The sequence below is a fragment of the Aythya ferina genome (assembly GCF_964211825.1).
Source record: "Aythya ferina genome assembly, chromosome: 12".
NCBI lineage: Eukaryota > Metazoa > Chordata > Aves > Anseriformes > Anatidae > Aythya > Aythya ferina.
The window spans coordinates 21,313,810-21,339,712 of record NC_140308.1 but is presented as its reverse complement, the minus strand read 5'-3'; the positions used below and the strand labels follow the sequence as shown (position 1 = coordinate 21,339,712).

At 37.1% G+C, this 25,903-nt stretch overlaps 2 protein-coding genes and 1 long non-coding RNA gene across 15 annotated transcripts in view; 1 reads left to right on the top strand and 2 right to left on the bottom strand.

Moving 5' to 3' along the window:
• Positions 1 to 1,234, bottom strand: part of DPY19L3 (dpy-19 like C-mannosyltransferase 3) — a 35,223-nt gene extending 33,989 nt beyond the window's left edge. For 3 of the 7 annotated variants that reach the window (XM_084533089.1, XM_084533090.1, XM_084533088.1), the window contains exon 1: positions 1,034 to 1,228. The gene's annotated coding sequence lies outside the window, so the exon portion shown is untranslated. Of the gene's footprint in view, positions 1 to 620; positions 731 to 1,033 lie in introns of those variants that run through there. The other 4 variants (XM_084533091.1, XM_084533087.1, XM_084533085.1 and 1 more) reach the window with 4 other exon arrangements.
• On the top strand, positions 3 to 21,311 carry LOC311443147. The gene is made up of 3 exons (XR_014697094.1): positions 3 to 541; positions 627 to 748; positions 21,032 to 21,311. It is a non-coding gene; the product is annotated as an uncharacterized lncRNA (long non-coding RNA).
• Positions 2,260 to 23,996, bottom strand: ZNF507 (zinc finger protein 507). Of its 7 annotated transcripts, none has more exons than XM_084533075.1 (9): positions 23,446 to 23,780; positions 23,178 to 23,249; positions 21,017 to 21,181; positions 17,440 to 19,562; positions 16,052 to 16,157; positions 11,780 to 11,894; positions 9,282 to 9,386; positions 6,346 to 6,480; positions 2,260 to 6,217 (listed from the first exon to the last, which is right to left on the bottom strand). In XM_084533075.1, the coding sequence occupies exons 1-9, from the start codon at positions 23,507 to 23,509 to the stop codon at positions 5,854 to 5,856; spliced, it is 3,249 nt and encodes a 1,082-aa protein (XP_084389201.1). In that variant the 5' UTR covers positions 23,510 to 23,780; the 3' UTR covers positions 2,260 to 5,853. The 7 variants fall into 7 exon arrangements, with proteins under 7 accessions (XP_084389201.1, XP_084389202.1, XP_084389206.1 ...); XM_084533076.1 differs by having other exon boundaries at positions 23,178 to 23,246; XM_084533080.1 differs by lacking the exons at positions 21,017 to 21,181; positions 23,446 to 23,780 and adding an exon at positions 23,943 to 23,995.
• Between the last annotated feature and the right edge of the window lie 1,907 nt (positions 23,997 to 25,903).

Sequence of the window (25,903 nt, the reverse complement as noted above, 5' to 3'; positions counted from 1 at the left end):
GAGAACCATTTGTTTAAATCCTGGCTTTCAGGAAATCCCCCCATAGTGGGCCATAAGATCCAGACACATTGCCAAAGAACATGCACTATAAAAGACTACAGCAACACCATTAAAAAATCTTTGATGTTTTGTACTGTCAAAGCCTTGTAAAATTTGAAAACGTTAAAAAACAACAACAAAACAGCTAGAACAGCTAGTCATTCTCTTGTTAATTCACAGTTCTCTCTGTTCTGTGAGAGCAGGCCAGAAGTAAAATTGCTTTACCCTGCTACTCTGCGATTGAAAATCAACAATGTCCAGTCCTGAATGCAGGCACATTACCATTCCCAGAGTGCAGACAGGGGTACTTGTGTTACCACTGGTTTGAGTGAGTGATAATGGAGCTGCTCTAAGAAATATGCCTCAGCTGCATGCTCTTTGTGGTTTTAAAGCTTTTGCAATGAATTGGTTTCAACTCTTTTCCTTACTCCTGGGGGAAAAAACATACACACACACCAAACAACATGCACGTGGAGGGAACTATGTGAGCATGTATCGGTTTGTAAGTAGCTTGTTTGTATAAAATCCAACTATAACGTAATAGGGGGCAAGATGGTCATCGCAACCACGGTCTTTCCCACCACCAGGCTTTCTTCAAAACGCCCTGTGCCGGGATGAATGCCTTTTCTGCCAGGTACGCCCGAGGAAGCCAGAAGCTCAGGGAAGGAATGGGACAGTCCTGCCTCCGACCCCACAGTGGCCTGCGGAGGTGAGAACAGACGAGGCGGGGCAGGGCCTGCGGCCGGGTCCGGGGCTCAGTCAGGGGAGGTCGGGGCGAGGCCGCTCGGTGGCGGCTGCGGGCAGGCCGAGGGATGAAGCGGCCCCGGGGCTGGGCAAAGGAGGCAGGAGGGCCGGGCCTGGGGCCGCAGCTCCCCCCCCCGGAACGGGCTGCGCGCTGCGGCCTGCGCGGCCTGGGGATCGGCTCCTGCCCCGCTTGGGCCCGTCACCGCTTCCCCACCGCCCCCCCCCCACCCACCGCCGGCGGGGCCGCTACCTGCCGGCGCTGCGAGGGCCGAGGGTTGCTGTAGAGCGGCGGTAGCTGCTCCTGGAGCCGGCTCCGGCTGCGCGGAACCGCCAAGCCCCCGCCGCGAGGAGGGGAAGGGGCGGGCGTGGGGGTGGCCGCGGTGCGAGCTGCTCGGCTCCGACGGGCGGAGCGGAGCCGGGGGGAGCAGAACTGGGCGGCAAGGGGCGAGCCGGGACGGGGGAGGCCCGCGAGGGGAAGAGCCCCACCGTGGGGCCCTCGGCGGCCTGCGGGCCCCGAGTGAGAGCCGCCGCGGGGGCAAGGCCGCCAGAACTCGGTTTTGGGACACCTACAGCCCAAGTTGCACGTCCTGGGCGCTGCCAGTAGCGACTGGCCGCAGGGCTCCTCAGGGGGAAGGCGGCGGTTTGGATGGTGCTGCCCGTGCTGACCTAACGGAGCCACGCATTTCTTGTGTAAAACACGGCAAATGGGTCAGGGGAAACCTGGGGGATCGCAGGAGCAGGATGCTTAGGGGGGAAATAACTTCTGCTGAGGTTATTTCCCCCCCAGTATCTTCTACTGAGGCTCTTCTGTTGTATTAAGTTCCAGTTTTTGTACTGTAACGTATTTGGCCCAGGGCCGTAAGAGCAATAATGAAGTGAAAGAAAATAACCTATTTTAGTGTAAGCCAGATAATACCAGGAATGGGCACTCTGGTGGTACTTTCTCTCCTTGGCCAGCAGCAGCAGTTAGAACTTTTTTTTTTTTAAGTTTTGGTTCCATTTTTGGAAAAAGATAGGAAGCAAAGCTCCAGCAAGGCCAAGAAATGTAGCATGTATATAAAATTAGGTTGCAAGATTTAGCTTACATGATAGATAAGCATGAATCCATCACTTGAAAAAAGCTGTGTAAGGCTTTCACACCATTGAAATTAGGGACAAAAGTCCCACTAGCTTCACTGTGAATTTTGAAGACAGCTCTGTCCTTCAGCATTGTTCCAATGTAACTGCATGCTTCCCTGTATACTTCCTTGTATTCAGAACTTGCTTTAATAGTCTCCTATTTCATCACTACCATTACTTTTACAAAACTTGTAGTAACATTAACTAATATCTTGATACAAGAGTGTGAAATGGCAGTGAAGTATTTCAAGTACTTTTTGATGTAAACAGATTCCTATCTCTAAACACTGGTTCTTGTCTCTGTTTTCTGTATTCATAACCTTATTTCATACAGGTCAAATAAAAGTGACTAAAGTGTTTAACAAAAAAAGTTTATTACCAAAATACATTATTAAAGTCAATACGTGACAAACTCCTGTAAAGCAAAATAAATTATTCTAACATTGTACAGTATTTCAGAAGGTAGTTAAAGTAGTACTACAGACTTTGCTTCATAGTTCCGAACAGTCATCTATCAGGAACACAATCCTAGAGAGAGCTTAAGGCATGCAGCTTAATGTGCTGGGTAATTTTATAAAATGGAAGTCATCCTATTTAATAAGATACAGTATCAGAATTAACTGCAGTCTTTACATGTCAGTTTTCTAAATTTTTTGTACTTTGGCTATAAAAGCAGTGCCATAGTGTTACAATACCTTTTCTTAAAAAAATACATGTACCCATGTCCATGAATATCAAATGCAAATGTAAATTTCTATTAAATATATCTTAACAAACGTTACTTTCAGCACCAACCGTACATCTTTTAAAATGATTAAATAAGTGCTTCTGAAAGAGGAAAATACAATAACTGACTGAATCCCACTCCAAGCATAAATCAGAAAGATGAAATACGCACCTATTTATCTGTGTTGTCTAGTAGGAAGGAAGTTTTCTCTTTAATAGAAGTATAGGCCTTTAAAATCAAAGCTGCAAGTTACAGTTCATATAATGGATCAAACTCTTAATAAAACAAACAGCAAGTGAAATAGCTGATCAGCTCATAGTGCTGTGACAGAAGATCTGAAAATATGAAAGGGGGAGACTGCAGAGTTGGTGACTTTGAAATGTGCTTGAAAAACCCTTACATAACATGCAAACAAGCCAACCATACACTTTCTAAAGCAGGTAACCTGAGAAATACTTTACTTTCAGAAACTAAGCCTATAATTACTTCACATGCAGAACTTCTCATAAAGGCCATGAGAACTGTGAGTGGGTAACTAATGGCAAGCAGCAGGGAGACAGTTAAACATACCTCTGTGCATATGGGAAAGAATTATTTGTTGGCATTTGATAGGACTGATAACACTTTTTAGAGGCAACTAACTTTATACTATTTTATAGTAACACATGGTCAAAACAAAAAAAAGCAACGAGATGGAAAAGAGCAAATGTAAATAGATACATCCTGCTTAGGAATCCCATTACAGTCAGTCTCGGTGCATTATATTAAATGTTGCAAACATGTACACCAGAATTCTTAACTTTGATTGAAAGCTACTTGCTTTTTAAGTCTTGGTTCGCTGCCACCTTCTTTTTAGCTTATGAATGCAAGCTTTTCACCTTTTTTTCTTTCATTAGTAGAGCAATGTTAAAATAATTATCCCTTTATGCAAAAATAAGGAAAGTGGCAAAATACTGTTTCTGTGAATACTGGCTGGTAGTTTAACATTATCTTGGATCTCTTCCTACCTTTAATTTTTTCAACAAATAGGATCTCTGAATGAAGAAGATCAGATATACTGCAAATAGTTTACTACTTTTGCATGAATTCTATATTGAATTCTGTATCTATAGATAAAATACTGGTGTCAATAAGACAGTATGAATATCCCATTAGAAGTTTACTATCTCTAACTGATTTTGAGATGTGAATAAATCTTGTTCATTAAATGAAAAATCTGTAGAAATATTAAAAATAACTTTTAACTGAAAATACTACAAATCTGTATTTAAAATATCTCAAATATGACACAAAAATGCTTTGACATTATATCAATTTTAAAGTAAAATGTGTACTTTCTGATATCAATTTTATATATAAAAAACTACAGATATTTAACTTGAACAAGTTAAGGAAACCACTTAACAACAAAAATTGCTGAATGTACGTGGAATGTAGTGCCTTTTACACTGGCATTTAGATTTTGTGCTGCTTCATAAAGTAGTAACCCGACTTGTTTACCACTTACAGTCAGCAATGCACAACAGACTGTATGCTACACATACCACCTTCTTAGACTTACTGTTCTAGCTCATTTCTGCTAGCAGAAATGTATAAATATGAAATAAATGTAAAACACTATTTTTCTAAGAGTAAGTCATTTTTTAAGAAATGAGCTTCTAAAAAATCAGGTAACTGCATTCCCATGTCAGGAACAAGGTATGCTTCCGTGCAACTGCCATTCTTTAAAAACAGAAATAAACGGCCACACTAGAAAGCTTAAATCAGGTTACAAAAGGGTTTCTTTTAGAAGTGCTACTGCTTCTCTTGATTGAAGTCTGTATTTCAAATAATTTAAGTAGCCAACTTTATGAATGACCTTAGCAAAGTTGCAAGGTGATTAGCCTGTATATATTTCCAACTGAGATGTTGATGAATGTTGTCTTCTGCAAACTGCTGTTAACACACAAAAAGAAAGCACTCTAATTTTACGGTGCTTTACAAGGGAGAGATTTCTATATGTTTTTTAGAAAACAAAGTAATCCCTAATTCCCCTTCTGAGCCTGTATTATATACACTAGTAAAATTTATTCTACAAGTGACTGTTTTTGATGATTTTGCTTAAAATATGGTTTCCATATTTTATTTTTTGAAATATAACTTTCTATAGGAACATTGCTATGATTACTTTATCCTTCTGTGTATTATATCTACAATTAAACCCTGTCACACAAATGGGATTATTTATACAGCTGGTGCAACTTTCAAGGAACTCCAGAACATGTAGGCATTCCTCAAAATCCCTTTCCTTCTTCATCTGCATCCTTAGAAATCTATATAGATTTAAAAATATCTTTATGGCAATTACTGTTAGTACCTTGTTCTCATAAAAAATGGTGCTCCTAGGTACTACAATCACCACAAGTTAATAGTGACATATGAGGTGACTTGTTTTGCAGGTTTAGTTTAAATTTGTTTTTAATTATTATTTATTTCTTACATAGTTCTGCTGAATGTGTTAAGAAAGCCTTTTAAGAAACAGCAGGCCATTATTATGAAGAATCTTTTATATACCATCAATTAAAAGATACCAGCTTATAGTTAGGATCCAATTAGAGACAGTTATTAGCAAAATGCTTCTAGTTTACTCAGTTCCTGGTGCTTTAAATCAACGGATAGGATACCACTCTTTTTTGAAAGACAACCTGGAGTTTGTAAGGTCTTAAAAACAGATTGGGAATACACATGCAAGCACACATATGCGCTTATCTCCCCTCTTTCTACCTTCCAGAATTCAGGCTGAGTTTGATGAAATCCTGTTGTAAAATTTGTATTTGGTAAGTTGCTATCTTCAAAAAAGAGGGTTAAAATGTTTTTGCGTAACTATTTGGGAAGCAACAAAGCTTTCATGTCTTTAGGTTTTAATATACTGTACTAAGTCATTGTTACTGACCAGTACCAGACAGTAAAAGGAAAGAAGAAAAACAACAATCCCACGTTCTTGGCACCATACAGAGAAATAACAGGTTAAAATGGATCATTCTGTTCCCTACTCCTGATATTTATCTCTAAAACGATTCATCGATCCCTAGTTAAAAATTTGAATTCTTATTGAAACAAGGACTTAGAATGGGAAATCGGCAAGTTTTGCTTGCAATTCTTCTCTTTACCAAGTTTTTCAGGCAAAATTAGTGAAGATAGAAAATGTCACTCTAGGAAACCCCCTCTTCAACTTAATGCTTCACCTAGTTTGTGCTCTGATTTGTGCTGTTGTCCTTATTTAGGATGATGTTTATGATTTCACCCTCATGTTCTTTCATGTGATCCAGCAAATTTTCTTTGTTGGTAGACTCAAAACCACAAATGCAGCAGCAGAAGAGAAGAACACAGTATTCTGTGCCAAGATGGGGTAGAGTGGAGTTCTTTTCTAAACCACCTGAGGTATTCATCAAGTTAGGTTTTTCATTTTCATCAGAACCTGAAATTTCATTATTAGTCTGGTTAATAGACTCTGTAAAAGACACCAGGTTGTCTGAACTTCCTAGTATAGGTACTGTACTTTCATCTGTGCCTTCCAACAAGGTTTTGTCAGGAAGCTGTCCTTGAAACCTGAAATAATAAAAGAAACAACTATCAAAATGTACAGCTGTTGCTTTTTGACAGGAATTGTACTTTGGATTAGAGGTGGCTCCTTTGAAAATTCTAGATAATAGGACTTGAAAATAGGTAAGACATACCTGCTACTTTGCAAAATTGCATCATTAATAGCCTTGTTCACTTGTTCATAGTTATAGTTTTGGTCACTTGCATGTTTCCACATGTGAGACTTCAGGGATGGAGGATGGCTACATACATATCCACAGAGAGAACATCTAGAGAAAAGATGTGGGGAAGAGATGCATTTAAAAGTTAAGTTTTACTATTGTACTAATTCACTGCTTTTTCCAAAAGGATGAGTAAGCAGCAAGACACAAGTCAATCCTCTTCTTAGTCGCCCTGTTCAGTTTTGTAACTAGGTCAAAAAAGTTTGTAAAATGGTTATTCCAAAATTTAAGACTATTTATACAGTCTGAGAACTTAAAATTGGCTCTTCTGACTTCTTAAATAATTTAATTGAAATCTTATGTTTGGCCTGATAAAACTGTTTAAATACTGCAAATATGCAATAGTTCAGAAACATGGAGATGTCTGTGTGGTATCTGGCAGCCAGGTGGGGAGCTCTCTTCGCCATTGTTCTAAACCAAGCAGGTGCTGTATAATTAGCAGTGCTAATTTTAACTGAACTAATAAAGCCTTTTTTGCTGTAGCATATAGTAGTTTATTTGAGGATCACAGAATCATTGAAAGTGGAAGGGACCTCTTGAGGTTACCAAGTCCAACCCAGCTGTTCAAGCAGGATCAGCTAGAGCAGTTCCCCACACAGTGTCCAGCCAGGTTTGGAAAACGATCACAGATTGATAATTTTGTCCATAGAGTTTTCCAGCAGCCCAAGGTAGTAGAAGGCTAAATCTTTTATTTCCCTATAAAACACTGACTTATACAGTGAAGAAACACTGACTTGTTCTTCAACCAAGTTTGAATTTTATACATAAAATTCTGAGGGGGGGGGGGGGGAACGGATGGACAAAAACACGGCCTAAATAATCCTAATTATTAAGCTATGCTTGATCTTTTCAAGAAAAATGGTTTGAGAAATGCTTTTCAAGTTTGAGAGGTAGTTGTCCTATTAAATTTAATTTACACTCCTAGTATTTAGGAAGTAAGGCCTTTATGTATCCAATCCCAATTATCTCTTGTAGGAAGAAGATTTTAGCCCATACTTAATTAAATGCAACTGAGAACATTTAATAAAGGTAATACTTTGGTACTTTTTTCTCTCTTTCTCCCAATAGTCCAATCTCTTTTCTAAAAACAGTTGCAAATTCTATGACACTCAGATAAATACACAGCACAATTCAGAACTGAACACAAAATGTTTCTTCCTCTGCTAGAATTTGATTGGATAGTTCAAAAGCATTGAAAAATAAATTCCATTTACATAGACATATTGTATATTTACAGACAAATAATATGACTGATCAAATCCCACAGGACTTTTCTCATACATGAACATACAACAGAGGAGTTTATTTTTTTAACAAGTGTTTTCTGAGATGATAAATTAGTTATCTGAGCATGAAGGAGATGAGTGATACTGTATATCATCACTCTGGAGCTGAACAGTACTCAGGGTAAAGATGTGGTAGCTCATCATCTTTTGGACAAGAAAGCTGCTTTGCTTAGCTACTTAGGAAGCTTTTCAAATCACACGAAGAAGACTAGGATCAAATTTTCCTAGATACTGAAGGCGAACTGTTTCTAACAAATTATAGTTAGGAATGCATCTCAGTCTATCTCATTCATTTGTCAATAAGAATTAAATGATTTCTACCCGAGCAATGGGATCCCCTAATAAGTTGTATTATGATAAGTCTATTAAAATTACTACTATACTAGTAAATTTTTGTAAATTTCTGAGAAAGAGTTCTTCAGAAATAGGACCTGGAAACACAAGAAGGCCTGCATAAAACAGTGTTTAAAAATTACAATGGTATACTGCCTTCCTTAGGTAGTGACATAATTCTGTCCTGCTGGGGAACAGGCATGACTTTCTAGCTCACTTGTCTCTATTACGTGTTTTGTAATGTGCTACTCTATTTTTTCCTCTTCCTTCTAATTTGGAGCCTTGTAAAGAAAATGGATGTTTTCAAAAATAGGCAAGCTCACCCTCAGATTGAGAATCTTAGTATTTCAAATAAGACTTTTTCAAAACAATGCCATTGTTAAAAATAAAAAGCAGACCTTATCATTCATTTACAGATAAAATTAGGTCACAATGAATTTTTGCAAAACACAAGAGTCAAAAAATAATCTTAATTCTGTTCTGTATGCACATGTATTCAACTAGTCTTTTATTATATGATGATATATAATTTTTCTGCACTACTAGCACAGCTTGGTCAGTGGATTGGTACACAGTGAATGAAGCAACAGTTGAGTGACTTAACCCTTTTTAATGACAGTCTCTTTTTTTGAAGTACATTAATTTTCTCTCTATGTATATAAACATAGATGGACAGACTAAAAACTACACTCATCAGTTAAACAATGACTATTCATACTCATTCTTAACTAGGGCAGCGTGATTCCAATCTGGATTCTAACAAACGTGTATATACTTAGGCTGTGCTTAGATTAGGATATTAAACAACGCCAGAGAACATTCCTGGGTGCTGGAATTTAACAATCTATATTGTTACAGTGTTAGAAGTGCCCCAGGCATGGTTTTGGCACATACATTTTCCTAAACAATTCCACCCATGCTTTGGCAATTAACACGGTCCAGAAGCCTCTTGTAATACATATTTTATATACAACCACCCCATTTTGGAAAGAGAGCGGAATATTGTACCAGAGGGATGCCATGGACCTATTTAATTAGCTAGCATAAATATCACCTGGGAACACCATATCAAATCTCTTTCCTTTTCTCTTTCCCTCTCAATAAAAAAAGTCACTGGAACAAAGAATGAATATAGAAGGGAAAAGAATATAATCTAAACTCTGCTTTATATCTTAACACAACCAAACCAGTACTATCATAGCTTTTTGCTAAATCAGAGCTGTTACATACTTGTACTGTTCCATTAGCTGCACTGCCTGATGCTCCTGGGGGTGGCGCCTCATATGACATTTCAAACTATTCATATTTGTGGTGGCGAAGTCACATACTCGACATCTAAAGAGACAACAAGAAGTAAACTAATCTGACAATTAACTACTAACACTTCCAGAAATATAATTTAAGAGAAAGCAAAGGTATCTGGAAAGACTACAATTAAAGGCTAACAATATTTACAGAAGTCCAAGTGATGACATCTTTCAATTTTTGGACTATGAGAACGTTTTGCGCTCCAAAAAAGACTCCAACTAGAATCCGAGCTAGAATCACTATGAATACTGACCATGGTCCATCCTTACAGCTACCTTGTGCACCTCTACTAAAGCTGGTATGCCTCATGATCTGTAAGGGATGCACTTACAATAGCTGTGATGTAGATTGCTTGGCTATGTTACGCAAAGGCACAATATGGCCATAAAAGCTATAGGGGAGACAATGTACTTAGAAGCGAGTCTTGTTCCTTAAGAATATGTATTCTGCTTAATGCAACAGGCATTTCTCATGACATTTTAAATGCCAAACTATCTATTAAGTAATAAAACATCTAAGTTTCAGAGCATGATAGCTGAAGTAAAAGTCAGGGACAAGATCAACATGTTTAGATTCAAGTGCCCTAAGACAAGTGAGTTGCATCATGCTGTCTAAATTTTTATTTTTATTTTTACATTTTTCATGGTATCGTTGTCTAAAAACAATATAGATGAGATCCTAGATTGAGATCCCTGGATTTGGACCACAGAGTATTACACAAAATACTAAGATATGCATAAATATAGTACCACATAACAGATCTAATGGAAGCCATCAAGATCAGCTAAACCTTTGCACATTTATCAGGATTTTTAATTGTCTCTTTTTTGAAAAGGTAAAATGTCCAACATTTACTAAGTCTGGTCTATAGAGTGAAAAAGGTTGAGATTACAGGATATTTATCTAGAAGTTCCTAACTTTATTTTTGAAAGGATTTAATTGTGCAGTATTAATGTCCAGAAGGTATCAAATCAATACAAATGAATAATTAGAGGCTATACAGTTTAATTTCCAGCAATTTTTGTTAAACAAATAATAAAATACCTTTATGAGTGTGAAAATCACTACAATGTACTTAGGTTGCTATCTGATCAAGCAGAAAGGCTTGAGGAATACATCTTTCAAAAGAAAAAAAATACCATAAATACTGAATCTTTACAGTTTTTAAGCTGTGTCTTGAGTATCCTACAAGGTCTGCAGATGTGTCTAAAGGATTCATGCATAAATAATAAGAAAAGCAAGCTGGATCTGTAGGCTTAAATTTAGTAAGCAGCAGTCTGTATCATCAATGGAAAATTTTCAAAGATTCCTAAATCAAACAGGGTGGGCTAACACCAACTCAGAAAACTACCAAATACCATGATACTACAGTATCTGCTGTTCCAACAGAACTAAGTTAAAAATAATGGAAATAGGGAAGATTCGGAGAAGAAAAAAATATCTATTTGTATTCCACACTTACTTTCCAAGAAAATATCTTTCAAATTTTTGCTAGTGATAATGGATATTGTTACAATGCATAAATTAAAACACACGTCCTTTTTTTTTTTTTTTTAGCCAAAAGAGAAAGCTACTGGCTCAGTTAAGCATTTCAATGTGTTAAGATGAGTTTCCACAATTTGCATTAAAAAGACGGAAGTTTATTAGCTCAAAAATTGTATTAACTCAGATCTATTTCTAGCCATTAGAGAGGGACAGAGATCCAGAGATGAATGAGCACGGACTGAAAAGGCAGGAATTTACATGTATACAGCAACCAGAATCATACAGAAAAATGCATGATTTGCTTTTTCTGCTGAGAACCTATAGTACTAAATGTAATTCTAGATATCCAAGTTTTTCTGTAAATCCATGTAACATCCATCTACAAAAGCTATACAATTTGATCCTAAATGTATTAATATTGTTTGAAACCTGGAAAAAAGGTAAGGGGACAGGACAAAGGGCAGCAATTTGCTGAACTGTAGGAGCCAAGACTTTATGGATGTACCTTGACTCCTCCTCCTTCCTTCATTAAGGAATGTGAATCTTGCTGTTTACCTTGCTGCTTTGAAACAAAGCTTTAAAAGCAGCAATATCACAATGGAGAACACTTTGAAATAAGGTAAATCCAAAATAAAATGAAGTATTTAATGAGTACTAAATAAATTATTGCTGTTGGCCAAAGTTCAATATTACAAGATAATTATTTCCCTTTCCACATCTGGATGCTTGAAACTGAAAACCAGCAGTTTTCAAATGCAATGCATCCTGGAGACACTAGGAAATTTTAATTACATAGGGTTGAATCAAACAGAAAGCATGGCTCCTTCAAATTTGCAGTAAAATTATAGTACTGACATTCTTTAATATATATTCAAAATTGCATTAAAACAAGCAGACTAAGAGCCTAGCATTAGTTAGCAATAATTGAGACTTACCTATAGGGCTTATCAGAGTTATGAATTCGTCTGTGATTTCGTACACCAACATAAGTTGTACTTGTGTAGTCACATACATCACATCTGTACAGTTTCTGAAGTGAAGACTTATTTCCTATATGAAAAAACACGACATTTTCGACAGTTGAATCCAGCATTGTCAGTTCTCAGATGATAATTTCAGCACAGCTGAATTATGAAACATGAATTAACACTTGAAAGTAATACTTTAGTATCTGGAGCAAACTGGCAATAGACAGAGATAATAAAGGTACATTCTATTTACCATGCTGTTCTGCATTTGCCCTACCTTCTACTGGAATTACTAAAATTTTTAGAAAGACACATTCTTTCTATGAACTCTTCCCTTCTTCCAGTTGGGTCAAAATCCTGAGTTACAGCAAAAGGTGAAAAAATGTGGGAGCTGCTGAACCCATCATTTTTCACTGTTTTGTAGAATGAATCAAATCATGAGAAGATGGGCAATGAGAAAAGAGAAGTTTCTAACTGTAGTCTCACTACATTCACAGCCATTTTCAGAAGGATCTGAGATTATCTAAAAAAACCCTCCCAAACCAAAACAAACAACAAAAATCAAGCCACCAAAAAACAAAACAAAACAAAATACTGACCAGATGTATAAAGAAATAATTTGGAACATCACCAAATTACTGAAAAGCAATAGCAACAAAAATTGTTTCTCCTTCCAGAATAAAAAAGACTCTTGAAAAATTAATGGTTGCAGAGACAAAGGCTAATGACTAATTTTACATAGGAAAATCTGTGCTTACAAGTGCACAGTTTGAACATTTTTGGGATGTGACTCTGTAGACACAGAGTCACACTCCAGCCCTATTCCTGCTCCCTCACTGAATAATGTAACTGATCTGGGTTTAAATATGAACATTTAAGAGGAGGGATGGTATTTTTTATGCAGGTCATTTTCCCACTCCAGCTCATCATACAGCAGCTTTCATACACTCTTCAAATGACTTTAACCGCAGATACACAAAGGAATACCAATCTGGAGCTGCTTAAATCAAAACTACTTTGACTACTGCCAAAAGAAACATTTAATTAAAATCTAAGGTCTTGCTTTCTGCATCTAACCTCTTCACTATTTGAAGGTTTTAGATTTTTCCTTTTCGAAGAGCAAGTAAGGTAGGTGCTTAAGTTCGTTTCAACTTTACATCAAATTCTTGTTCACTGACTGAACAGTCAAGCCATTTGCAGTTCAACCTTAAAGTTCTTAAAGCAAAATATATCAGAATTTTTCCTACTATCTGCTCATATAACTTTTTAAAATTTACTACTGTTAGAAAATCTTTAATTTAAATTAAAAAAAAATAATCTTAATTTCACCCTTGGAGACATCATATTTTACATTTCTGTAGTTATTCATTTATGAATATACATTTATGCAGAGTGCAAATGAACACAAAGACACTGGACTGCAGATCTTTGGTAGAGCATGGGTTTTGTGAAGGCTGGTCTATTGCATGCTCTATCAGAATGGGTTTTCCTTCTTAAATTCTGCAACTTTAGAATAAACCTTTTCTAAACGTATTTTATATTATGAATTTGGTATTTTATTCGGCAGGCTGCTTAAAACAAACAGTATCTAATGAGATTTTTAATGTTACACAAGCATATTATCTATTGCATAGTTGTAAGAGGCTAACCACCCAGTAACTTAGTAACTTAGGAGCAATTATTTATATCAATCACTACATTAGATTTAGCCTTTCAACAAAATGCACATGAATTATGTAACACATCATATAATCTCTAACTGAAGTGAAATAGCAGTCATGTCCCCTGCCTCCTTCAGCAGCTTATTTCTTGAGGTTGTGGGATTTTTTTGCTTTCTGGATTGAGGACATCAGGTCTCTTAAAGTGAACATGGAATGACAGATCTTTATTCTCACAGCAGTAACAGGTGCTCCTGTAATTCTGCTTATTATCCTATTCCCTCATTATTAGACATTTACAATCAAATCATATCCAGTCTCATAATGTTCTCTTTTAATTTATAGTACAACCATGATGAATAAAGAGACTTTTAGGACTAACTATTTCATAAACAAGAAATGGAACTGTTCCAGCTCAGGCATCTTTCACATAAACAGATGCTATGCCATAAACTTCTTTGTTCTGTGTTGCTTTACAGGGATGACATTTGTTTGACAAGAGATTGCTGTACTACAGTGGTGTTGTAATTTGATTATAAATTGGTTCTGAAATAATTTAAGCATTCCAAAGCATGAGTTAATAAAAGTTTAAAAGGAAAACTGTTTTAATTCGAATCACCATTACTGAATTTCATGTGGGGTAAACATTTAATTAAGGTGCCTGGATGTAACACTTTTAAGACAGTAATGAGCAATAAATACTTTAAAAAAAATCTCTGAAATAACTACATCGAAGGCAGACAGTTTTCACAAACAGAGGTTCCTCCTTTGTGGAAGTTAAATTACCAGGTCAGGATATAGCATCTAACAACACCTTTTAAAATGTAGTATTTTCAAAAGCAGCTAGCTATCTTGATTTTCAGTCACCTTAGGACTTTAGCTCAAAAGGTACAGTATTCACAAGTCTGATATGATTCAGGAATCTCAAAGTACTGCTTTATTAGGTCATCTTTAAAAAATCTTGGTTTAAAATAGTCAAAACAGTGTCAGAACTACTAATCCAAGCTGTGCTACCATATATTTGTAACCAGCAAAACTCACAATGTTTTTCCTATCATTTCTCTTACTATGCTATTTCTTCTGAAGAAAAATAAAACACAAAACTTAATGTTCTCACTACCAGCAGACCCTCCCTAGCCTTTTTTCTGCTCCCCTGGAATTCAGATAGCTATCTGAAGCTTAGGTTTTATGGATATAATAAGCACTACAGAACAATTTCCCGAATTTAAATATTTAAATGTCTTAATGTCTTCTGCATTGATGAGAGCAAAAAGGAGCCAGGAAGGGTCATTCTACCTGAGGCTAGTGAGCCAATTAATTTTTAATTTCCCATCACGTATGTTGAAAGCCAAAACAAGAGGCAGTGTGAGCTAACAGAACAAGAGTTAAGAATCAGTCAGGAGTTAAGGATCTCACTTTATTCTGACGCCTACCATGTTGCTTTGGACAAACTGTTAATGGTTCAAGCCGTCTACCTGGCTCATGCTGCTTAGTACCTTTCTTCACAAGTATCTGTGCTAACGTCAATGAGGTGAGAGTAGAACCCAGATATTTCAACTGCAATCTAAGTACTATTATAGTACACATTTTGCTATATAAACAAACAAGAGACATAGTTAGGACAGAAGAGAACTATGAACACAAACTGTGAAATATTTTATCTCACAGTTGTTCAGAGGTGATATAATTACTAGCATTTTTCAACAATACTCTAAAATTGCTAAGTACAAAAAAATCTACAGTTCTGCCTATAGAAGCTTTGTAAATATTTTCAGGAGCTTTATCTCACCAGAAAAGAGGATGCATTGAAGTTATATTAGATACTGGGCCTCCAAGAGCACTGAAAGGATTTTAGGATCACATTTCCCTTAACTTCAGGGATTAGCTATTTTCTTCCTATTTCACTACCTTTACACATCAGGTTTGTTTTTCTTAAGAACACTGTTAAATTATAAGCAGATACACAGTTAACCAAACGTTTTAGAAATGCATACCTTTGGTTACCCTAGTGACTATTACATATATAGCTTGCATTTTTAAAATGTTCTACATTTGCCTCTCCAGGATTAAAACTCATTTTGGACTCATTTTGGACATTACCGTAATTAAACAGAAACTTCTAATAGCAGAATAGACTGTATTGTATGTATATGCTGATAGAAAACTGTGTAACCACAATGAGTTTAAAAAAAGGGCTTTATTTTGTTTACTCTAGGAAATTTAGAAAATACTATAGTTGCTGAAGAAAGATAAAAAGGATTGTTTTTCTTAAAAATGCAAAATAATACTCCATAACAATTATTATCTGTAAATATTTAAATTGTTTTTCAAAAAGAAGAAAAAGAGGATCTGATTAAATGTGCAAAGAATGTCTTACCTACTAATAACTGTGAGTAAGAGATCTCAAAACTGATCATTTAGGTAAGTTTGCACACTGAAAAGGCCACGCATTTAGGTTAGGTATAGATGTGAAAACATTTTGGCCTGAAAAGGACCTTAAAAACAGTAAGCCCGCAAGTATAGCAAACAAGTCATTTTATGAATGATTTTTTGTAGTTTTAAGTGACAATATAAACAGTACCTTCTCTTTCATCTATGTCATTTGAAACAGTTAGTTTGTTAGATGTGGCTGTTGAAAAGATATCTGGAAGACTGTGTTGTTCTCTCTCATGATTTCGCAGTTGGCTCTGAAAAAACAATTGCCCGTGTTTAAATACATACTACAAACATTCACCGGTCACTTCAGACACTGCAGTAATATATGACATTGCTACTCAACTTTTAATGACAACTGTTATAAAACATATGTTAGCATATATACAGATTATCCCTCAGTTAGTTTTACTGGAAACAAAACAAAATACATAACATTAATTAATAACATATAGGATTGATGAAAATGACTCATATGATTGTGATTTTTGTTAATTTAAAAAAAACTGTTCATTAGAAAAATGACTATATACATATTATCTGTAACTGTAATGTGTCATGTTGACTTTTTTATTTTCAAGCTTTTTCTTTTCCCTATTTCCTTCTTCCCCCTTCTTCCCATCTTCTACATTCTCATGTACAAGTGGCAAACAGTTTTTCCTCCAGAATTATTATACTCCAAAAGCAATATAAGATTAGAGGTTAGAGGATGGCTTGTGTAAAAATGGCTCCATTTTCTTTTTGCCTTCTGACTTAAGAATGTGTTGTTGTGGTTTCTACTTGCCTGGGGAGGAAGAGGGAGAGAAAGCCTTTTTCTACCCAACCAGTATAGTTTTTCAAACTAAGACCAGACAACAGGAAATACAGCAAAATTTGCACTATCGCTGCCTAAAAGAGTTTCAGTTTTAAGACTGGGTACTGTTGTTATCTATTCTTTATTTGTAACTACTGAATTGAGTACAGAGGAACACACACACCATCAGTATCAATGCTTAAAATGGAGACGATAAAAAAAGGCCCAAGTAAAATATTCTGCTATGGCAACTCATCTTGCAGCTCTGTTCTACAGAACATCCAGCCTAAAGCAAAAACAGAGAAAGAAATTTAAAAAATAATAATCTGTTTTGCAGTTTCTCCTGTTACCCCCAATTACTATTGCTTTTGCTCACACTCACAACTAGTGGGTGCATCTGAGCATTCTCTTAAAATTTCTGCTATTAAGTTCTCTGATGCTTCCACTTTTTTAGTTGCTACAGGTTAGCAGAACAACAGGATATTAAGATGTTCATAAGATGGTTCTCATGAAAATAACTTATGTGAAGAAGCAAGTTTATTTCATTGGGTAAGGCAGAGTAATTATAGCTGAATGGTATATTCAGAAAGTACTGCTAGCAATAACCCTCAATTGTAATGACAATGAAACCAGGATATCAGACTGAATCAAGATAGAAAGAGGGATCACCAATTATAAAAAAAAAAAAAAGTAGACAAATAGGTTATTTAGCAATTATAGACAGGCACAGGAAATAACTTTACCTTATAATGAAAGGATTCTTTGCATTGTTTGCACTGATACATTCTTGTTTTGCAATGGTTGATCATGTGGCTCTCTAAATCCTTACTATTGTCAGCAATGTGTTCACAGATCGGACACTGATAGGGCTGCCTCTGACGATGAACTCTCAAGTGTTGTTTTATGTAGCCCTTATTACCACTGCTGTAATGGCAGAGGCGACAGCGGTAGGGCCGATCTGCACTGGGTATATATTCTACTAGGTTACTTCCTGGAATATTTGCATCATTTGCGTTTTGGCATTGTGCATTGTCTTGTAATTCTTTCAGAATGTCATCATCAGAAGCATTTTGATCTGTCCTCTCCTTCAGTTTTTCAATGACAGTGAGTAGTGACATACTAATGCCCATTTTAATTGGTGCTTCTGATAACTCTGGCCTTTCGTTCTGTATCTCAACTATTGCACATTCATTTTGGTTTAAGCCACTAAACTCCTCTGAAGGACTCTTATGCGAGGATACCAATTTAGGATGAGCCATGCACAGGCCATTAGCCTCTCCCTGCCCCGTATCTGCAACCACAGTGTCTTCCCCAGTCAAAGTCCTAAAGCTAGACCTTGTTAGTTCTGCAGCTCTGATAGGCATTGTAACAAGAGCTTCTGCAGCTAATGAGTGTAGTCGTAAAGACTCAGAATTTGTCCTTCTTCGTACAGGAGGTGCATTTTCATCAGTTGCTACATTTTTAATAGGGCTTAATTCATTCTCTTTCTTCTCGGTATTATTCCATCCTATTATTACTTCTTGGATTTCATCTGAATGATAAACTTCATCAGGTTCTTCACCGGTAACACGGGATGCTTCTGAGATTATTTTTGTTTCTGTTTCAATGTCAGTGTTTATCAAGAAAGGCTTTTGTAAGACACTTTCTTCAGCACCTGGCAAACGTTCGACTATTACATTAACATGACCCTTTGTATTTGGACTACAATTAATGATTTTCTGTGCTGATGAAAGTAGGCTATCAGTTACCAAATTATCCCGTTCTGTATCTGATACAGTCTCCTCTAAAACCTCTGTAGTAGGAGAATGCACTAGAGACTGATTTATCACCTCTTCTTTTACATTTGTTCCTACTGGTGATTTACATGACAGTTGCTCAGAATTGCAAATCTGAAGTTGAAGAGTAGGTTCACCATGGATATCTAGTTCATTATTTTCCAAAGAAAGAACAACTGCATCCATGCTGTGAGGTGTATGAGTTACAACCATCTCTGACAAGTTGGCAGTTTCATTTTCTTCCTCAAAGATAGGATAGGAACAATCAACTTCACCTGCATGCTTCCAAGAGTGAGTTTTCAACATTCGTTGCTGACCACAGGTGTACCGACAGATTAAACACCGGTACATGCCATACTGCTCGTAAGTATACCATTTCCTCCTACCCATTTCAGGTATATGAGTAGACTGAGTTATATCTTTACATTCCACATTTCCTGTCTGATCAGTCCCTGATTTGACACTTCTTTCCACTGGCCCTTGCAAAAATGAACTCGAGACATCTACACATTGCTGTACTTTTGTCTGCATTTTACTACCATTCTCGTGGTAGTTTTGGAAGTGAGATTCAAGTTCTTCTTGGTTTTTAGAAGCAAAATGACATTCTGAGCACATTAATATCACTTCATTTTTCTGCCCATGTTGTTTTATATGTTCTTGTAGCATTAAGAGAGAAGGTGATAGAAACTTACATAGACTACACTGGTAGCATGTCACCTTTTTTTTGCTTTGTGGAAGACATTCAGTCACAAAACAATCAGCTTGTAACTCTTCAGTCTTTTTAGTAGCAATAACAGAGAACTCAATTGCTTTAGCTGGGATTTCACAAAGATCATCCGTTTCAAAGGACTGTGCAGAAGCATTAGGATGGGAACGTTTTTTCCCTATTAAAAGGCATCTTTGTGACTTCTCACTTTCAACTATTTTGCTTAGCTTCTGGATAACATGGATTAGTGGATCAGTTTTACATTTCCTCTGATCTTCACTGGCTTGCAGTGTTGGGCCAATGACTGTTTCAGAAATCAGTACAGCTTCCTGTTCTCTAATACTTGGCATCAGTACTGCAACGTTTCTTCCTTCTTCCATAATATCTAGGATAAAGTGTTTTATAAAATATTAAAAATTAATACAATAATAAAAACACAAACCAGTAGTATTTATCTACTAAATGTGGAAGCCCAAAGCCACCAACTTCATAAAAACTTTCAGAATGGCTATTTAAATAGCCAAATATTTTGAGGACTATGTAGATAGTATAAATACTATTCAAAATATCTGGACAGAGTACTTCCAGGACAGCCTCTAACTGCATGCCTCCAAGTTGTATATTGGCAAGATAAATATTTTTCAAGCATAAGCTGATTAGCATTGTTACAACTATTGTTTTTCTTTACAAGGACTACCCATTTGAATGCTAGACACTTAAATAAACCAATCAATAGTAACTGGCACATTTATGAGTAAAACTCATGATACGGTATGAAAACGTATTCCTGATGTACTCACTCTGATACACTGATGTCTCCTAAAACAAATGTCAATTTACATCAACATAATTTACAAAAATAAGCATTTTTTTCCCTTGAGAAGTTGGTACAAATAAGTAATTCTGGTATGTAGTTACGTTAGTCACTTCGCTTTGACTGTATTAAAGACCATTCAAATGTCAAAGCATACTTAAAAGTGTCATTTTCTAGAAAAGCTACTAATTGTAGCTTTTCCTATAGTTCCTTAATTGTAGGGAAAATCAATTTATACACGTTTTTGTTTGTTTGTTTTGAGGGAAAGCTAAAGATAGTATTTCCACTTACACTTTCTTTAAACATATCTAACCATAAACCACAGGCAATAATGTGGTAGCGTTGAAGATTAAGTTAGAAGCCAATACATATAAATGTACATGAAAGGATACTTTGTGATGTGGGCAAAGTTGTGGAGTAGAGATGGGGGTGCTGGACAGTGAATTTCAGTGGAATTTACTTCTGAAAAAATGCCAGAAAATAACCTATTCAGGTTCCTATTAAATACCCACACAAATGGGTATTTAATATACTTCTTTTTAATACTATATTTAAAATGTAGAACATCGAGAGATGACAGGTACTTCTTTTATCAGTTATCCTTAAATTAAAAAAAAAAAAAAAGTTGGAATAATTTTTTTTTTTTTCCAAGAAAGGTATGTTGGCCAAAGCAGAACTTCCAGAACTGGTCCAAAAGGCCCACAAAAAAAAGAAAAAGGGGACTTGTGGATGTAGTATACAGCTGTAATTTAAAAATGAGAATGTATTTCTAGATAATTTTTTTTTGACTCTGGCAGGAGTCTACTAGGAATAAAAAGCACCACTGGCCTTACTTTGCCCATAGGCAGTGTAAGGAAGAAAGACAGAAGCGCCATGATGATGCTTCAGGGCAGGTTTAAGCCTCAGCCATGCCTGCATGGTCAGGTGGGGTGGCCCTCTCAAAGAGGCAACCGCAGCATGGATCTATTGCCACATGTGGCACTACTTCAAAATATTGTTTAGACAAACGTAAGAAATGTATTTACATTTTTGCATTGCAGGAGATGCAACAACGTTGGGGAAACTTTGGATTTTTGTTTTAACACTGGAAGATTTCATGGGATTGCCCAGTGTCAGCAGAAGATGTGCAGGCTTATTTGCTGAGGCAACACATGCGATATGAATGAAGCACCTTCCAGTTACTGTATGTTCTGAAGATAAAAAAAATAAAAAAAATAATCACACTTACTGGAACTTAAATACAAACTGTAAGAAATGCATTTATTGTAAAGCACTGCAGGTGTTTTGATTTTTAAATAAATCTGTTACTACTGGACACAAGAACATACAATTTCTGGTTTAATTGAATATAGCAAAGAAATAGAATTTCTTCTTATTATTTGATACAGCCAGTGATGTTTACTTAAGACATGCCTTTCTTATTTTTCAGATTTTTACTTAAAACACACTAGTTAGAAAACATATGGGACTTTATGATACAATTTCTTCCTCATCTTTTCGAATGTAAGCATAATACATTGCTTACTCTAATATTTTAATATTTTTAAGGTAAGCAGTACGTTAAAGGTCTGAACACATATACAGATTATTTTTGATCTATCAAGAAAATAAGCATATATAATAATATGTAATTATTCCACAATAGCAGTTAAATATTTCCACCAATAAAAATCAGGTTGTTATAGCTTTTCTGTACTAAAATTATAGATAGAAATTTAAGAATTTCTTTAAAGCAGAAACAAATCCCAGAAGGTACTCATTCAGAATAACTCAGATTTATTTTCCACATGGATTTGGTAGAGCTACTGATTGTTTAATTTATGTGCAGATAATATTTGCAGGATCATAAAAATTTGTCAGGCTTAAGGCCACTATACTTTTTTCTTTTATTTCAAAAACATATGTCATAATTTTGATCTATAGAAAAATTCAAAGCAGGAATGTCAAGTTATCTTTATTTGCCATTCACCTTACTACTCAGGTTATCTACAGAGTCTGTTATAATTGCAAAGTTCAGTACCTGTTGGAAAACACAGATTCACACTGAGAAATACATTTGGAACATTTCCTTGAAATAATTGTTCCAATATGTATGGATTCTCTGAGAGTTTTTAGTATTTAATTCCCAGTTGGATCTGTCCAATTGAAGCAATCTATTACAGAAGCATCATAATTATCAATATAAGCAATGTTAATATCATTCACACTTGATATGCTTATGTATTTTAGCTGAACATCCAAAAATATTATTAAATTCTGAATTATTAGGAGAGACAAGACTACTGTCTTCAATGTTACTATTTTGCTGTGTTAGTTTCAAGAATATTTACCTGTTAATGGCTAAAGTCTAAATTAAAATTGAAAAATAAAAATAAAAGAAGCCATTAAGGTAATTGGATTCATGATAATTAGAAAATAAAACAACTTAAAGGCCTTATGCCTTTAACTGGATACATGTAAGCAGATTAAGAATTATCAATATTGTACTGCCATTGTAAATCAACTAGGAGAAATACAAATTAAAAAATAAATCTATTTAAAACAAGATAGTATCACTTTACATGTGAGTATACCAAAAAACCTGCTTATTTAATTCAAGTTCAGTATTATCTTACTAACAGGAATCAATGTTATGTGTGTTCAGTTACTATTAAACTGAAATATCCAACTATTTAACTTTAATATAAAACAGATGTCTTGATGTGCATTTTCAGCTTCAATTTCTATTGTCTGCTTGGTACAGTAGATTGAATGACTAACTCTTGTCTATGTGGCTAGGAAAACTTACATCCCATTCATATATTTCCAATTATACATAAAAGATGTTGCAGTAGCAAATGGGTGACATGTCAACAACAAAGTTAATAGCGACTGACCTTCCATTCAACCACTTCTTTTACTTCACTTATCTATTGTTTGAAAACCATCCTATTTAGCTATAGAAAAACATTTAGCTGTTTGTTTCATACTGACTACAACATGTTTAATAATATTGTAACAATAAATGTGCTTCTTCCCCCTGCAAGCAGACTTGCCATCACATGAAGCCCTTCAAGGAATAACATCAAGCTAAAATATTTTCAGAGTCATTTAGGGAAAATTATAGGAACATGGCACTACTTTAAATCAAACTTAGTAATTTTAACCCTTTATAAGTAATGCAAAGCAGGCAAATATTTTCCTTACCTGTTTCATTTGAAAGCAGCATAGGAACTAAGAGGGAAGCCCACAAATGAAAGGCGCTGCCATTTAACACTGCTATGTCGAAGCAGAAAACAGAGTACGTTCAGATGCACCGATTGTTGATACTTGTAGCTGATGCGTGTTATCAGCTGTGCAATTACAGCACACACTTGCACATTAGTTAAGTTATGCGCTCCCTGTTTAGCGCAGGTTTAACGCAGATCGCTGCTCTGTTATATAGGGACGGCCAGCACGGAACCCCAATGCCTACCCCAAGCAGCGCGGGTCCCCGACCTCAAGGGGACGGGATGGGACAGGCAGCAGCCCCAGCCCATGACCTGCGGTTCAGGGCCGAGACCCCGTGGAGGAACGGGGAGAGCAAAGAGGGGCTGCCCCTTCCCTTCCCCCCCCGAGGTGCCGCCAAGCCGCGCGCGGTCCCCGCGCGGCAGCGTGCAGGTACCGCCGGCGCGGCCCAGAACGGGTGGGAAGGGAGGAAGAGGATGAGGAGGAAGAATAGAAGAAGAAGGAAGAAGAAGAGGAGGAAGAGGCAGCGGGCAGCAGCCGGCGAGCTCCCCGGGGGAGGTTCAGCACATGGGCTCGGCTCCACGCGTTGGTCCAGGGCCCACCCGCACGCCGCCGCCGCTCCCCGAACCCTCCCTGCCGGTTGCTGCTCCTGTGGCGCTCTCCGCTCGCGCTGGCAGCGCCAAGGGCCGGTTTTGAGGTAATTTAAAGAGAAACCCAATAAAAGAAAATTTAAAAACTCCTCACCTTCGGACACAGCTTCAAGATGGCGTCGATGGAGATCATATCACGTGATCGGCGGGCGCGGGTCAGGTGACCGGCTGGTGGCCGCTGTTGCCGTGCCACCGCCTCCTCGCCGTTGCCATGGGGACGGGCCCGGGCCGCCCCCAGCCCGCGCGGCGCGGCCCAGCTCCTCCCTGACGTCAACCTGCACCGAGCCCGTCTTGGGGTGCTGTGGTGTCCCTGTCACCTTCTCCACACACAGCGCCACCGGCCTCTTGCGAAGGCTGTAGGGGCTTAGATCAGTGCTCCGTTAATATTTTTGTCTTAAATTTCCAACCAGCGCGAAGCCCCACAGCAATGCGTGGTCACTTCTGACAGCACAGTGCAGCTGATTTGGTTTTAGGCTGTCTCAAAATAATTGGTGTTTACCTTTCACCTCCCATTTTACATAATTCACCTGTCCTGCCTGCCCTTTGCCTGTATAATAAGTTTATAAGCATTCCAGTGCAGGCTGATGCCAAGCCAGGCAGCACAATGTGTGCTTCAAGAAATAATATATTCTTTCAGATGATACTTTCAGCAAAACTTGCAAATGATAAACACCTGTTGTTAAAACAAGAAACCTACTCCCCCCCACACCCATATTTTGGGTCCTAAGCAAGAAATCAATGATAATGTTACCAAGCATAACCTGCAGAGAACTGACAAGAAGATTTTTGTAATTTAAGTTAGCATGAGGATGGAGTTGGAAAGCATACTCTGCATGTCAGGGACAACCTTAGAAGCTGCATGCCAAAAATGTTACATGCTGTCAATTTGAGATATTTCATATGGAAAGTCAAGTGAACAATGAGTTTCAACAGTGGTTCACAGCTAAGCGATGACAAGTAAAATCTAACATTTGGTCCCAGAAAGTGACTTGAAGTGTGTTGACATGGATGGGTTTACAGTTGAACTTGGGGGGACCTTGTAAAATTGTAGGAACTTTTTGCAAGTTTGCTTCCTTCCGCATATTGCAGCTTTGTTAATGATTGTGCATTGTTTGGTAGGAGTAGGATATGCATTTGAAATACTGGCCAATAAAAAATACTTGTTCAAGAGATGGATTTTGCCCTGCTTTCAATAAGCATTATTTCCTCTGTCTTTATTTATTTTGTTACCGTGTTTGGATTCACTGTTTAACCTCTGTTTGATTGTATGAAGCTTTAGGAAATCTCAAACCTTATCCTACAGTCTGTGACTTTAACCTGATCCAGAGCCCCAAATGTAGTCCTACATATCTCCTGACAGAGGTCCAAAGCAATCTAATTTCTTTCTGCCCAGTCAGTAATATACTGAAAGGATGATTCTTCAGCCACTGCTTCTTTTGATTATATATATATATATTTTGACAGGTACAGTGAATGAAATGGAGCTTAAATAACAAGGTCTGCTTAAAAGCTGATGGGTGATTCGAGCAGAAGGGTTGTGCTAGATGACCTTCAGAAGTCATAGAATATCCCCAGTTGAAAGGGACCCATAAGGATCATCCCTTGTTACCTCAAATAAATATTCTAATCTAAATCTTTGTACACTTTGTGCACTTCCCACCCTACACCTACACATCAACTCTTTAAAGCGCTGCCTTCCATTATCTTGCCTTTCTGACTCAGCTGCATACTAAGGGTGGGATGAAGGGTGTTATACCGAGTGGCAGAAATATGCTAGTTGTGCCAAAAACACCTGTGCAAAAGACCTGCTTTGCTGCTGCTACAGCTGGTGTTGCAACTTCTCTTACATGTATGCCATGAGAAAGGTCACTGCTTTCTCTTTTCTTCTTCCTAGTCATGTGACCTGTCCTCTCATATATTGGGAAGGAAGGAATTTTGAGAGATTTGGAAAAGGCACTGGAAGATGACCAGCACGTACAGACTTGGGTCTGCATCCACAATGTAAAGTTGCAAAGACAGCTGGGCTAAGGAAGGTGCATGGATATTGGTGCTGAG